This window comes from Fringilla coelebs (genome assembly GCF_963513975.1).
Source record: "Fringilla coelebs genome assembly, chromosome: 1".
In the NCBI taxonomy this organism is placed as follows: Eukaryota; Metazoa; Chordata; class Aves; order Passeriformes; family Fringillidae; genus Fringilla; species Fringilla coelebs.
Window position 1 is genome coordinate 153081520 of NC_140028.1, and position 14542 is coordinate 153096061.

General features: G+C 70.5%; 1 protein-coding gene across 2 annotated transcripts; it reads left to right on the plus strand.

Moving 5' to 3' along the window:
• The first annotated feature begins 2604 nt into the window (after window positions 1–2604).
• On the plus strand, window positions 2605–14429 carry NOS3 (nitric oxide synthase 3). Of its 2 annotated transcripts, none has more exons than XM_084211166.1 (26): window positions 2605–2778; window positions 3859–3961; window positions 4243–4391; window positions 4867–5029; window positions 5476–5567; window positions 5638–5779; window positions 6016–6155; window positions 6554–6728; window positions 7269–7370; window positions 7595–7789; window positions 8306–8379; window positions 8472–8616; window positions 8745–8849; window positions 9332–9399; window positions 9483–9599; window positions 9998–10172; window positions 10289–10418; window positions 10947–11025; window positions 11254–11441; window positions 11943–12121; window positions 12366–12576; window positions 12802–12889; window positions 13104–13225; window positions 13622–13770; window positions 13987–14181; window positions 14269–14429. In XM_084211166.1, exons 1-26 carry the CDS (start codon window positions 2642–2644, stop codon window positions 14389–14391), a joined length of 3546 nt encoding a protein of 1181 aa, XP_084067292.1. In that variant the 5' UTR covers window positions 2605–2641; the 3' UTR covers window positions 14392–14429. The 2 variants fall into 2 exon arrangements, with proteins under 2 accessions (XP_084067292.1, XP_084067293.1); XM_084211167.1 differs by having other exon boundaries at window positions 5542–5567.
• The last annotated feature ends 113 nt before the right edge of the window (window positions 14430–14542 follow it).

Genomic DNA, 14542 nt, shown 5'->3' on the forward strand with positions numbered 1-14542 from the left:
TACCAGTCCCAGACCAGCCCTTGCCCTAGGCTCGATCCCAGCCTAGTCCTAATCTCTATCCAATCCTAATTCTAGTCTCTGTTGTAGTTCTAGTTCCTGTCTCACCCCCAGTCTTGTCCCATTCCAATTTCAGCCCAGACCTCATCTAGTCCCTGTCCTGTCCAGTTGTGATCCCAGTCCCAATCCCAATCTAGCCACAGTCCCAGTTAAATCCTAATCCCAGTCTCCTTTGCAGTCCAGTCCCAGTCCAGTTCAGTCCCAGTACCGGTCTCCATTCAGTCCAAATCTCAGTTCCAGTCCAGTCCAAGTCCCGGTCCCAGTTCAAACTCCAGCCCTGTCCGCTTCCAGACCAGTCCAGTTCCTTTACAGTCTAATGCAACCCCAGTTCACTCCCACTCCGTTTCTGGCCCAGTCCTGGTCCCAGTCGCAGTCAGGGATCAGCCCCAGTCCCGTCAGGGTCTCAGCGCTGTCCCCATCCAGAACAATCCCAGTCCCAGCCACGGTTCTGGTCCCAGTGCCGACTCCAGTCCCACGCCAGCCCAATCCGGTCCCAGTTCTCTTCCGGCCCTGGTGTCAGTCCCGGTTAGAGCCCCGTCCAGCCCCAAGTCCCGGTGTCGGTTCCGCGCCGTCCCAGCCCGGTCTCGGTCTCAGTCCCAGCCTGGCGCTGGCCGGGATGCTCCCGGTCTCTGTCCCAGGTGCTGAAAATGGCTGCGGCCCCGGGGCCGCGACCGCCGGGACCGACCGGGGTGACCGGACCCGAACGGACCAACCGGACCCGAACGGCCCCGAATAGACCGGCGGAACCGGCTGGTCCGGCCGGGCTGACTCTGCCAACCGGACCCGACCGGATCCGACCAGTTCCGACCACTCTGGCTCGACCGACAGGCTGCAAGCGGCTTTCAGTGGCCACGAACGGACCCGAACGGACCCGAATGGACCCGAACGGGCGCGAATGGACCCGAATGGACCGGCCGGGACCGGCCGGGACCGACCGGACACAAATGGACCGACCGGACACAAATGGATCCACTGGACTGACTTGACCAGCCAAATCCGACCAAACGTGAGAGAGCAGACCAAGCGGGGCTCAGCCGAGCCGGGCGGGGGTCTGTGGGGTACGGGGGGGTCTGTGGGGTACGGGGGGGTCTGTGGGGTACGGGGGAGTCCGTGGGGTACGGGGGGGTCTGTGGGGCTGGACGAGGCTGTGGATTTGGAGGGGCTGTGGGGCTGGGGTAGCTCGGGGGGGGGTCAATGCCTGACCCTCATCACCCCCGCCCGCCCGTGGCCCAGTCCCGCCCCCGGGCAGGGCGGACGATCCGGTGGGCGCTCTGCTGTGCCGGACAGGCCTGTCCCGCCCCACGGCCCGCGGGGGCGGGGAACACCCCGGGCCGGGGCGGCAACCCGGGATCCCCCCCGACGGGGTGATCGAACCCCACTCCCTGTCCCCCCGTGAATCCCTGCGGCGCCCCCCGCCCAGCTGTGCTCCCCGTGCGGTGCCTCGGTCCCGCCCCGCGCCTCCCGGTTCCCCCGCCCCGCTCTCCCCCCGCAGGAAGGAACCGCCGAGCCGGCACCGGGCGCGGTTTCCCGTCGCTGCGTGAGCTGCGGGCTGCGCCCCTCCTCGACCTCCGGAGGGACTCACCCGCCGGCACCCGGGGGACCCCGCACCCCCCGGCACCCCCGCACCCCAACAGCACCCCCGGCCCGGACTCCCAGCCCCGCGACCCCCGCGACCCCCGCCCCGCTCCGGGGTCACCGTAGGACCCTCCCCGCCGGCAGCTGGGGTGAACCCCCACCCCGCGCGGTTTCCCAGGGTGCCCCCGGGAGGGTCGCGGGGTGCAGCCCCCCCGCCTGGTTCCCCCAGGGGCGCTGACCCGGGGGTCCCCGGCAGCGCCCAGCGCGTCAATGGCCGGAACTGGGTGGAAGCAGCGGGAAGTGGGGGGGTCCCGCAGGACATCCGCCCCACGGCCGGGGGGCTGGGGGCGGCCCGGGAACCCCCCGGGGCACCCAATCGCTCGGTGAAAAGGTGGGGGGGTCGGCTGTGGCCAGGGTGGGGGTCCCTGCCACCACCGCGGCCCCCCAAGTGCTGTGTGTCCCCCATGAGGGTTGTGTCCTCCCGTCTGGTGCCATGGCTGTGTCCCCAGGGTGCCGTGTCCACCCCAGCGCCATGTGTATGTTCCCCTAGCACCACGCGTGTCCCCCCAGTTCCATGTCCCCGTGGGTGCCATGTCCTTTTCAGCGCTGTGTCCCCCTCAGGTGCCATGTATCCCCCATCTGGCTGCCATGCGGGCCCCCCAGTGCCATCTGTCCCCCCAGTTCCCCCCCAGGGCTGTGTCCCACCCGGGTGTCACGTGTGCCCCCAAGTCCCCCCGGGGGCCATGTCCCCCCATGAGTGCCGTGTCCCCTCTCTGGGTGCCATCGCTCCCTCCCCATGGCCACACGCCAGGGGCCCGCGGGGCAGATTGGGTTCCACTCCCCCCGGTGGGGTCCCCGGTGTGTCCCACGCCGCGTGGCGGTGGCGGTGGCGGTGACGGTGGAGGTGGCGGTGCCCATTGTGTGCGGGGCGGGGGCGTCGCGGCCTCGTCACCACTTCCCCGGGCAGTAGGAAGCGGGAAGCGGCCGCTCCCGGCTCAGTGAGGCCGCGATGGGGAACCTGCCGGGGGTCCTGCCCGGAGCCCCCCGCGCCTGCCCCGGCCTCGGCCTCTGCTCGCGCCCGCGCGGCCCCGCGCCCGAGGACCCCCCTGTCACCGCTGCCCCCGCCGCTGTCACCGAGCCCCCCAGGTAGGTGCCCAGGTGGGACGGACGGGCTGGCATGGGGACGAACGGGACGGAAAGGACAGACGGGGCACCGGGGCATCGGCACTCACCTGCCGCAGCTCCAAGCCTCGTCGGGGACCCCCTCCTCGCTCGTGGGGACGTTCGCACATGGCCCGAGTCCACCGGAGACGTGTCCCCGCCGTGGAGGTGTCCCCACGTGGAGGCGTCCCCACGGGGTGGCTGGCGTGGGGCACCGGGGCAGAACACGGAGCTCGCCGGCAGCAGAGCGCTGTGCCCGCTGCCCGTGGCGTCGTGACAGTGTCTCCTGTCCCACGGCGCGGCCCCCGCCGCCCTCGGGACCCACGGGGGTGCCCTGGGGCCAGCGGCATCTGGGGGCACATGGGGGACATATGGGGAGAGGTCTGTGGGGTCCAGTGGGGATGGAGGTGCAGGGACCCCACAGCTCGGAGGGGCTCGGAAGGGACGGGCATGGGACGGGGGGCGTGTCCTCCCCCCGCGGTGGCCCGGAGCCCGCTCTGACTCACGGTCATTGTTCGCACTCACACGAGGGCCAGGAACGCCCGCGCCCCCTCCATCCTCTGACCCCTCAACTCCTGACCCCTCTAACTCAGCCCCACGTATTTGATCTCCCATTCCCTGACTTCCCAGCGTAGCCCCCATCCCCTGATTCCCCGTCCGCTCACCCCCCCATCCCCTGATCCCCTCAGCTCAGCCCCCCCAGCCTCTGCCCCCCGCTCTGAGGCACCCCCAGCCTCTGAGCCTCTCCATCCCCTGCCCTCCATCCCCTGCCGCTCCCCATCCCCACGGCGTGCATCCGGCGGCTCGGGGCCCCCCAACAGCACCAGATGTTGGGGAAGCCCCCGGACCTGCCCCGCTGTCCCCGCCACAGCCCAGCCCCTGCTCCCCTCCACCCGGAGCCCTCCCGTCCCACCCCCGCACAGGTCCCCGCACCCGAGGGGTCCCGCTGTCCGAGCCGCGGGAGCAAGTGCGGAGGGGGCGCGTGTTTCTCCCCAAGTCCCCCGAGACCCCGGCTGGGCCCCCCGTGTTCGGGCAGGTCTCAGGGGTCCCCGTGTCACCCCCCAGCCCGGTGCCCTCTTCCCCGGCGGAGCCGCCCCGCTTCGCCCGCCTGAAGAACTGGGAGACCGGGAGCATCAGCTACGACACGCTCTGCGCCACGGCGGGACAGGTCCGGGGGCGAGGGAGCGCCTGGGGGGCACGGCAGGGGGGGCATGGCAGTGGGGTGTGCAGCTGAAGGGGGGAAAGGCGGGGGGACGGCAGGGGGATGGCGGCGCAGGTTGGAGTTGCAGCTTGGGGGGGCTGCAGGACAGGAGGCAGATGGAGAGGCAAAGTCGGGGGGCAGGGCTGGGGATGCCGGTTTGTGGGGTGCCGGACGTGGGTGGAGCACGGCGTGGGAGGGGATACAGGGACGGGGACATCTGCCCCGGGGGTCACCCGGTGCCCCCCCAGGAGCTGCCCTGCTCGGGGCTGCGCTGCCTGGGGTCGCTGGTGCTGCCGCGGCCGCTGCCCGCCCCCACCCCCGAGGGGACGCGACCGCCCGAAGAGCTGCTGGAGCTGGCCCGGGACTTCATCACCCAGTACTACGTGTCCCTGCGGCGGTGAGCGCGGACGGGACCCCCACAGCGGGCACGGGCACCCCCACAATGGGCGCGGGCACCCCGCGGCCCCGGGGCACCCACAGCCCAGCCCCAGCCCTGCCCCGGGCACCCATAGTCCCACCCCTGCCCAAAACACCTCCATATCCCTATCCCTGTCCTGGGATACCCCAAAAACCCACCCCTGCCGCAGAGCACCCCCAGCCCCCTCCCTGCCCAGAGCACTCCACATCCCCACCTGCACACCAGGGTACCCCCATAGCTCCTGACGTGCCCTGGGGTGCCCCATGTTCCCAGCTCTCCCCCAAAGCACCCCCAGATCCCCCATCCCTGCCCTGGGCCATCCCATAACCTCATCCGTGCCCCAGAGTGCCCCACACCCCTGTTGCTGCTCGGCCCCCTACCCCCGAAGGTGCCGTGTCTGGGGGTGCTGGGAGGGCGGTCCCAGAGTCTGTGGGTGCTGAGGGTGCCCCTGCAGGGAGAACTCCCCGGCACACACGCAGCGGCTGCGGGAGGTGGCCGCGGACATCGCGGCCTCGGGCTCGTACCGGCTGCGGGAGCCCGAGCTGACGTTCGGCGCCAAGCAGGCCTGGCGGAACGCGGCGCGCTGCGTCGGCCGCATCCAGTGGAACAAGCTGCAGGTGCGGCCCCGCCCGCGGTACCCTCACCCACCACGGCCCACGGGGACACCCACACACCTCAACCTCCTGGGGACACCGAACCAGAGGCAGCCCAACTCACCGACAGGAACCCCACCCCATCTCACGGGTACCCACAGGCACCAACACCCCCATGGTCACCCCCACACTATGGGGACCCTCATCCCGTGTCCCGTGTCCTGGGGTGACCCCCACCCCACAGAGACTCTGCCTCGCACCTGTAGCACGGGGACCCAGGGGATCCTGGCTCACGGAACCCCGTCCTACAGGACCCCAGTTCCACAGGGAACTCCCGCCCCAACAAAGACCCCATGGCACCCCCGCCCCGTGGGGACCCCTCCCAAAGGACCTCCCGGCCCGCAGATTCCCCCCGGGGCTCCCATCCCAGCTGCCCCGCAGGGGTCCCCACACCCCCTGTCCCGCCGCAGGTGTTTGATGCCCGGGACTGCGCGGGGCTGGGGGAGATGTTCAGCCTGCTCTGCTCCCACATCCAGTTCGCCACCAACCGCGGCAACATCCGGTGAGAATCTCCCCGGCGCCCCCCGGCCCCGCGGCCGCAGGGTGTCCTGACGGCCCTCCCCGGCCCCCAGGTCCGCCATCACCATCTTCCCCCCGCGGGCTCCGGGCCGCGGCGATTTCCGCATCTGGAACCCGCAGCTGATCCGCTACGCCGGCTACCGGCAGCCCGACGGCTCCGTGCGGGGCGACCCTGCCAATGTGGACATCACCGAGGTGCGGGGACCCCTGCGCCCCCAGGCCCCCCTCACCGCCTCTCCACCCCTCCTCTCTTCCCTCCCATCCCCACCTCAGTGTTCCCTCCATGCCGCCCTCCATTCCCACTCCGTCTCTCGTCCTTCTCCCCCCTCGTGCTACACCACCCCCCTCCATCCCCCCCACGCCCTTTATCTCTACCCACTCCCCGCGCCCCCAAACACCTCCTGGAGGCCTCCTCTGACGCTGCCCCCCAGCTCTGCATCCAACACGGCTGGACCCCCGGGGGGGGCCGCTTCGACGTGCTGCCGCTGCTGCTGCAGAGCCCCGACGAGTCCCCCGAGCTGTTCCCGCTGCCCCCGGAGCTGGTGCTCGAGGTGCCGCTGCACCACCCCACGTGAGTGCGGCTGCGACCCCGGAATCTCCCTGGCCAAGGGACTCTCCCGGTGACCGGGGCTGGAGTCCCGGGGGTCGCCCCTGGGGAGGGTTTGGAGAGGGGAAGGAGTGGGGGATGAGGTTGGGGAACCGCGCTGGGGACAGGGAGCAGCCGCGGGTCTGATCCCATCCCTGGCGGGTACCGCAACGCCGGCCCCTTCCCGCGCTGGGATACTGGTTCTTTGAGCCCCTCCTGTGCTGGATCCTGGACTACTGGGGTGCTGATCCTCCCGACGGAGCCATGGGTGTGCTGACGCTCCCTGGGTGGGATGCGGGGGGATGGAGGCTGGCTTCCCACTCTGGGGGCTGTGGGGCTGCTGTGGGTGTGCGGGAGCGGCCCCACAGCCCCCGTGCCCCCAGGCTGGAGTGGTTTTCGGAGCTGGGGCTGCGCTGGCACGCTCTGCCGGCCGTGGCCAACCTGCTGCTGGAGATCGGGGGGCTCGAGTTCCCCGCGGCGCCCTTCAACGGCTGGTACATGGGCACCGAGATCGGCTCCCGGAACCTCTGTGACCGCCACCGCTACGACGTGCTGCCCGTGAGCCCCGGCACCGCGGGACAGCGCTGGGACCCCGGGGCTGCACTGGGACCCTGGGGCTGCACTGGGACCCTGGGGCTGCACTGGGACCCCCGGGGCTGCACTGGGACCCTGGGGCTGCACTGGGACCCCCGGGGCTGCACTGGGACCCTGGGGCTGCACTGGGACCCCACAGGGATGGCCCTGGACCCCACAGGGACAGCCCTGGCACTCCACTGGGGTTCCCCCGGGACCCCTCCTGGGAGCCCCCTGGTAGTCCCCAATATTTCCCTTGGGACCCACACTGAGCCCCTCCAAACCCCCCCAGCGACCCCCACTGGGACCACTCTGGGACCCCCTTCTGGCCCATCCAGAGATCCTCATCAGAATCCCCCTGAGACCCCCAGCAGTACAATGCTTGGATCACTCCTGGGACCTCCCTCAGGATTCCCCCGGGAGCCCTCTGGTACCCCGAACAGGACACCACTAGGACCCCATCCGGGACCCCTCGGGGACGCCCTGGCTGACCCCTGGCCAACCCTGCCCTGCTGACCCCTGCAGGAGGTGGCCCAGCGCATGGGGCTGGACACAGGAACCAGCTCGTCCCTCTGGAAGGACCGGGCAGCTGTGGAGGTGAACGTGGCCGTGCTGCACAGCTTCCAGGTGGGAGCCCCGTGGGACCCCCACACTGCTGGGATCCCCCGTGCTGGGACCCCCACACTGCTGGGATCCCCCTTGCTGGGAACTCCCCACAGCTGGGACCCCCCTACCGGGACACTCTCAGTGCTGGAGCCCCCCCCTTGCCGGGCCACGGGAACCCCTCCATCGCTGTGCCCCCCATCCCCAGAGGCAGCCCACGTCTCCATTGCCCCCTGTCCCCCCCGCAGGTGGCCCAGGTGACCATCGTGGACCACCACGCGGCCACCGAGTCCTTCATGAAGCACCTGGCAGCGGAGGGGCGGGCGCGGGGCGGGTGTCCCGCGGACTGGGCCTGGATCGTGCCCCCCCTCTCGGGCAGTCTCACGCCTGTCTTCCACCAGGAGATGGTCAACTACCACCTGAGCCCCACCTTCCGCTACCAGGTGGGACCCCTGCCCCACAGGTCCCGTCCCACGGCCCTCTCCTGCTGTCGGCTGTGGGCTTGGACCCACAGACCCTCCCTGCCCCATGGCTCCCCAGCCCCTGTGCCCCCCTCCCAGGGCTGGAGATGCAGCCCCAGGTCACTGAGACCCCCGGTCAGCTGGCACCGAGCCCCCTGGACCCCCCAGGACTTTCTGGGGCTGCCCTGGGCACCGCTGATCCCTGCGGGACCCCCAACAACATCAGTCTGCACTGGCATGTACCCCACAGCAGGCCCTGAGCATCCCCTGACAGGCCACCACCCAGCTGGGGCTCTCCCTCAGCCCCTTCGGGAGCCCCCCACGACCCCCAGTGCTCCCCATGACCCCCAGTTCACATTCTGGTACCTGGTGGGTCTGGCCCCACACACCCCCAACCCCTCTTCCCCGCAGCCAACCCCCCCACTCCCCAATCCCACAGACCCCAACCCCTCCCCTCACAAGTGCCCCCCGGCTCCCCTGCCCCCCTCCCGCCCCCAGCCCGACGCCTGGAAGGTTTACGTGTCCAAGGGCACCACTGTCACCCGGAGGAAGACCTTCAAGGAGGTGGCCAAGTAGGTGAACCCCAGGATCCCGGGGCTCCCGTGGGAACTCTGGGATCCCGGGAATCCCGTGCTGACCCCGCGGTGCCCCGGCCACCCCGCAGCGCCGTTAAGATCTCGGCCAAGCTGATGGGACACGTGATGGCGCGGCGGGTCAAGGCCACCATCCTCTACGCCACCGAGACCGGCAAGTCCCGGACCTACGCCTGGAACCTGTGCCAGCTCTTCCGCCGGGCCTTCGACCCCAAGGTCTGGGGGACAGAGGGGCAGGACCGGGGCAGCTCCCCTCACCCACCTCCCCCCAAGGCCCTGTGGGGGGGGATGGGGTGACGGGAGGTGCAGTGCTGGAGGGATCCTGATCCTGCCATTCCACGAAGGTGCTGTGCATGGATGAGTATGATGTGGTGGCCCTGGAGCATGAGACCCTGGTCTTGGTGGTCACCAGCACATTTGGGAATGGGGACCCTCCAGAATGTGCTGAGGTAGGGATGGGATGGGACAGGATGGGATGAGGATGTGATAGGGATGAGGGTGGGGATGTGATAAGGATGGGATTGAGATTGGAGATGGGATAGGGCTGGGAATGGAGATGGGATGAGAATGGGGGTGTGATGGGAGTGTGATAGGGATGGGATTGAGATTGGAGATGGGATAGGGCTGGGGAGGGAGATGGGATGAAGATGGGGGTGTGATGGGAGTGTGATAGGGATGGGATTGAGATTGGAGATGGGATAGGGCTGGGGATGGAGATGGGATGAAGATGGGGGTGTGATGGGAGTGTGATAGGGATGGGATTGAGATTGGAGATGGGATAGGGCTGGGGATGGAGATGGGATGAGGATGGGGATAAGGATGGGGACGGGGGTGTGATAGGGATGGGATGGAATGGGGTTGAGGTTGGAGATGAGATGGGGACGGGATGGAGTGGGGATGGGATGTGGGGGTGACATTCTGCCCCCCACAGAGCTTCTCCAAGGCCCTGATGGAGATGACATCTCCCTACACTGGCACCTCCCAGGCAGAGCCGCCCATGTGAGCACCCCGGGGTCCTGGGGGTCCCTGCTGGGACAGGGACAGGATCCCCCGGACCCCCCTGACCCTCCTAACACCCCCAGGAGCTACAAGCTGAGGTTCAACAGCGTCTCCCAGTCCGACCAGCTCGTGTCCTCCTGGAAGAAGAAGCGGCGGCAGCTGAGCAACACAGACAGTGCAGGAACCTTGGGAGCCCTGCGGTACCGGGGCCACGGGATGGGCACGGGATGGGCACGGGATGGGCACAGCCACAGGGACAGGGCACAGCCATGGAGATGGGTACAGCCACAGGGATGGGCACGGGATGGCACAGCCACAGGGATGGAACAGGGATGGGGAAGGGTTCCTTGGCTGGGCGTGCTGCCCTTCTGGGGCTGAGGTGCCCCGTACAGGGGCTCACACCGGCACCGGCAGCCCCAGCCCCGTCTGCCCTGCGGCTGTGGGTGGGGGCAGGAGCTGCCCCGAGGTGCCCCCGTGACCCCTTCATGTAATGGCCTGATAATGGCCAGGCCCTTCTGACTTTGGGGATCCCTGCCCAGGTTGGGGTCCCGGGCGTTCCCCCCCGCCCCTGAGGACCCTCTCCCGTCCTCTCCCCCAGATTCGCGGTGTTCGGGCTGGGGTCCCGGGCGTACCCCCACTTCTGCGCCTTCGCGCGGGCCGTGGACACGCGGCTGGAGGAGCTGGGCGGGGAGCGGGTGCTGCCCCTGGGCGAGGGCGACGAGCTGTGCGCGCAGGAGGAGTCGTTCCGCACCTGGGCACGCCAGGTGTTCCAGGTATGGGGGCGGGGGGGCCGCTCTGCACCTGGGTACCCCGGCTCCTCCGGGTACCAGGGTGGGGGGCACCCACAGGCCCCCCCGCTTGGCACCCACCGACCCCCCCGTACCCCCAGGCTGCCTGCGAGACATTCTGCGTGGGGGACGGGGCGGGGGGCGCCGAGGAGCTGTTCGCCCCGCCCCAGGGCTGGAAGCGCCAGAGGCACCGGCTGGTGCCGCAGCCCCAGGCCACCGAGACTCTGGCCGGTACCGACTCCTCCGGGACGCCCAAACCCTGCGGCACCCCCCGACTCCCCGTGTCACCCCCCCCCCCATTGACCCCTGCCCCGTGGCCTCCCCGGGACACCCCATAGGACCCCCGAACACCCTGGGGGACCCCTCACACCCCACAGCTCTGTGGGGTCAGCCCCAAGCCCCCCAGAGACTCCTCCAGCCCCCTCATGACCTCCCCAAGACCCTTTGGTTTCCCCCAGCCTTCTCCTCACCCCATGACTCCCAGCCCCCCCTGCCCCCCATCTCCCCCCAAACCCCTGTTCCTCCCCAGCCCCTCCGTGTCCCCTCATCACCATCCAGTCCCTCCAGTCCCACTATGTCCCCCAGCCCTACATGTCCCTCCCGTGTCCCCTGTGTCCCTCCCGTGTCCCCAGCCTCCCCACGCCCTCCTGTGTCTCCCCAGCCCCCGTGGTCCCCAGCCTCGCGTGTCCCCCAATCCTCCGTGCCTCCCCGCACGTTCCGTGCCCCCAGCTCCCCCGTGACCCCCCCCGCGCCCCCCAGGACTGTCCCAGCTGCACAAGCGCCAGGTGTTCCCCTGCTCGGTGCTGTCTGTGGAGAACCTGCAGAGTGAAGAGTCCAGGTGAGGGCCCCCGCACAGGGATCCCCACCTCGCCCCCCCGCCCACCCCCGGGATCTCCCGTCCCCCTCCGCTCCCGGGACCCCGGGGTCCCCAGATCCGCAGGACGCCCCCACTGCCGGCAGCCCCGGGGCCGGTGTCGCTCCGTGCCCCCACCCCGTGCCCCGCTGACCCCCCTTCTCCCCGCGGTGCCCCCGCACCCCCCGTGCCCGCTGACCCCGCTGCCCGCAGCCGGCAGACGCTGCTGGTGCGGGTGGGCTGCGCGGAGCAGGGCGGGCTGCGCCACCTGCCCGGGGACCACCTGGGCGTGTTCCCCGCCAACCGCGAGGAGCTGGTGCGGGCCGTCCTGGAGCGCGTGGAGGACCCGCCGCCCCCCGAGCAGCCCCTGGCCTTGGAGAGCCGCGACGGGGACCCCGCCGGTACGGGGGGCACGGGGGGATTGGGGGAACCCCTCAGGTACGGGGGGCACGGGGGGATTGGGGGAACCCCTCAGGTACGGGGGGCACGGGGGGATTGGGGGAACCCCTCAGGTACGGGGGGCACGGGGGGATTGGGGGAACCCCGCCGGTACGGGGGGCACGGGGGGATTGGGAGAACCCCGCCGGTACGGGGGGCACGGGGGGATTGGGGGAACCCCGCCGATACGGGGGAGGTCAGGAGGGGGACAGGAGGAGGTCAGGAGGGGCTCCCGCCGCCATGGACCGCGGGAAGATGGGGAGGGGCTGAGGCTTGGGAAGAGGAAAGGAAAAGGGAAGAAATTGGGGCAGAGGAAGTGAGAGAAGGGGCTGGGGAAAGGAATGGGAAGGGAGTGAGGAAGAGGAAGACAAAGGGTGGCGGTGGGGGGCAGGAAGACGGAAAGGAGGAAGGGCATCGGGAAGGATAGAGGAGAGAACTGAGCGCCGCAATCCCCCCGTCCCCAGGCGGGTCCAGTCCCGGGCCCCGCTGGGTGCTGCAGCCCCGGCTGCCCCCCTGCACCCTGGCCCAGGCTCTCACCTTCTACCTGGACGTGGCGGCGCCCCCGACCCCCCAGTTCCTGCAGCTCCTGGGCTCGTTGGCGCGGGACCCCGCGGAGCGGGAGCGGCTCCAGCGCCTGGCGCAGGTCAGCGGGGTGGGGGGACACCGTCCGGAGAGGGGCTGGGGGCGCTGGGATACTGGGGTGCTGGGATGGCAGTTACCTCGCAGTCGGGACAGCGGGATGCTGATCTCCTCCCGGATTCTGGGATGCCGGTCCGCTGCCCCATTGGATACCGGGATGCTGCCCCGCTCCCCGGGCCGGTGCCAGGCGCTGGGGGTCCCCGGGGGCCGAGCGTGGGGTCCCCGCTGTGCCAGCCTCGTGCCCGCAGGACGCGCGGCTGTACGAGGAGTGGAAGTGGTTCCGGTGCCCGACGCTGCCGGAGGTGCTGGCCGAGTTTCCGTCCGTCGCTCTGCCGGCCGCCCTGCTGCTCTCCCAGCTCCCGCTGCTCCAGCCCCGCTACTACTCCATCAGCTCCGCGCCCGGCGCTCACCCGGGCGAGATCCACCTCACCGTGGCCGTGGTCACCTACCACAGCGAGAGTGAGCGGGGCGGGGATGGGCGCGGGCGGGTGGGCACCCCCAGGGCACCCCCAGGGCACCTCCAGCCCATCTCCAGGTTTTCCAGCACATCTCCAGTGTCCCCAGAGCATCTTCAAGTCCCCCATCCGGGCACAGAGGGGTCCCCAGCCCTGCGGGGGGCTCTGTGAGGGGCTGCCTTGGGGCCGCCCCCGCCGCAGCCCCACCGGCCCCCTCTGGTCCCCACAGACGGGCAGGGTCCGCTCCACTACGGCGTCTGCTCCACGTGGCTGGCGCGGCTGCAGCCGGGGGACACGGTGCCAGCCTTTATCCGGGGGTAAGGGATCACCGTCCTGCCGCGTGTCCCCCGCCTGCCATGCCCGTCCCCATGGCTGCCCTCCCTGTCCCTGTGCCTGCCCCCCGCTCCCTCAACTGCTCCCCTACACGTCTCAGCCCACCCCCCTACCCCCAGCCTTCCCCCCGCCCCATTTCCCGACCTCCCCCGCCGGGGCTGGGCTCGAGCCCTCCCCGGTGACCCCCGACTGCCGCAGGGCCCCCTCGTTCCGGCTGCCGCCCGCCCCCGACACCCCCTGCATCCTCGTGGGCCCCGGCACCGGCGTGGCGCCCTTCCGCAGCTTCTGGCAGCACCGGCTGCAGCTGCTGCGCGCCGGAGGTGGGGACACGGACAGGGGACAGGGGACACGGGGGACAGGGCGGGCTGGGGGCAGGGCACAGGGGCCATAGGGGGCCCGGGAGAAGGGGATGGAGAAATAGGGACATGAGGGTGGGGAGTGGGGGAGGGACAGGTGGTTGGGAGGGTGTGGGGACAGGGACAGGGCCCTGGGGATGGGAGGGATGCGGGGGTGTGGGGGACATGGGGACATGGGCGCAGGGACATGGTGGCACTGGGATGGAGGACAAGAGACGTGACGACAGTGACGAAGGGGTTGGGGACATGGGGAAGGGGATGGAGGCTGGGGACCTGGGGACACGGGCATGTGGGGACAGGGAGGCTGCAGGACAGGGGTGAGCGGGGCTGCGGGGACACGAGGACACTGTCCCCCTGCAGGTGGCCCCCTGGGGCCCATGGTGCTGGTGTTCGGGTGCCGCTCCTCCGCCCTGGACCACATCTACCGCGAGGAGATGGAGGAGGCGCGGCAGCAGGGCGCCCTCAGCCAGGTGCTCACCGCCTTCTCCCGCGAGCCCGGCAGCCCCAAGGTGCGACGGGGACAGCGGTGGCACGGGGTGGGGACTGAGACGGGGACAGCCTGGGATGGGGACAAGGAGAGGATGGAAGCGGAGGGGACAGGGATTGCTGGGGGACACTAAGCCAGAGCTGGAGGTGACACAGGCAAGGACAGGGACAGCGCACAAAGGGTCGGGGCGGGAATGGGCACCTGGGGACAGGATGCCACGGTCCCTGTGTGTCCCCAGACGTACGTGCAGGACGTGCTGCGGGCACAGCTGGCCGCCGAGGTGCACCAGGTGCTCTGCCAGCACGGGGGCCACATGTACGTGTGCGGGGACGTCACCATGGCCACCGAGGTGCTGCAGACCGTGCAGCACATCCTGGCCCAGGAAGGCGGCATGACGCTGGGCCAGGCGGGGGACGTCATCAGCGAGCTGAGGGTAAGGGCCGGGACCCGGGACACCCAGGGGACACAGCCGTGGGCACGGCGGGGGTGCCCGGGCCCGGCCCTGACGCGTGTCCCGCAGGACAAGAACCGCTACCACGAAGACATCTTCGGGCTGACGTTCCGCACGCAGGAGGTGGCCCTGCGCATCCGCAGCCAGTCCTTCTCCCTGCAGGAGCGGCGCCCGCCGGGGCCCGGCCCCTGAGCGCGGGGACACGGGGGACAGGGCGGCCCCGTGGCCGTGCCCCCGCCCCGCCACCCCCAGTAAAGATTTAGTTTTGATACCCCCGGCCCGACACCTCGGCTCCTGCGGTGGCACTGGGGGCATGGGAGGTGCCCGGGGAAGGACGGGCTTT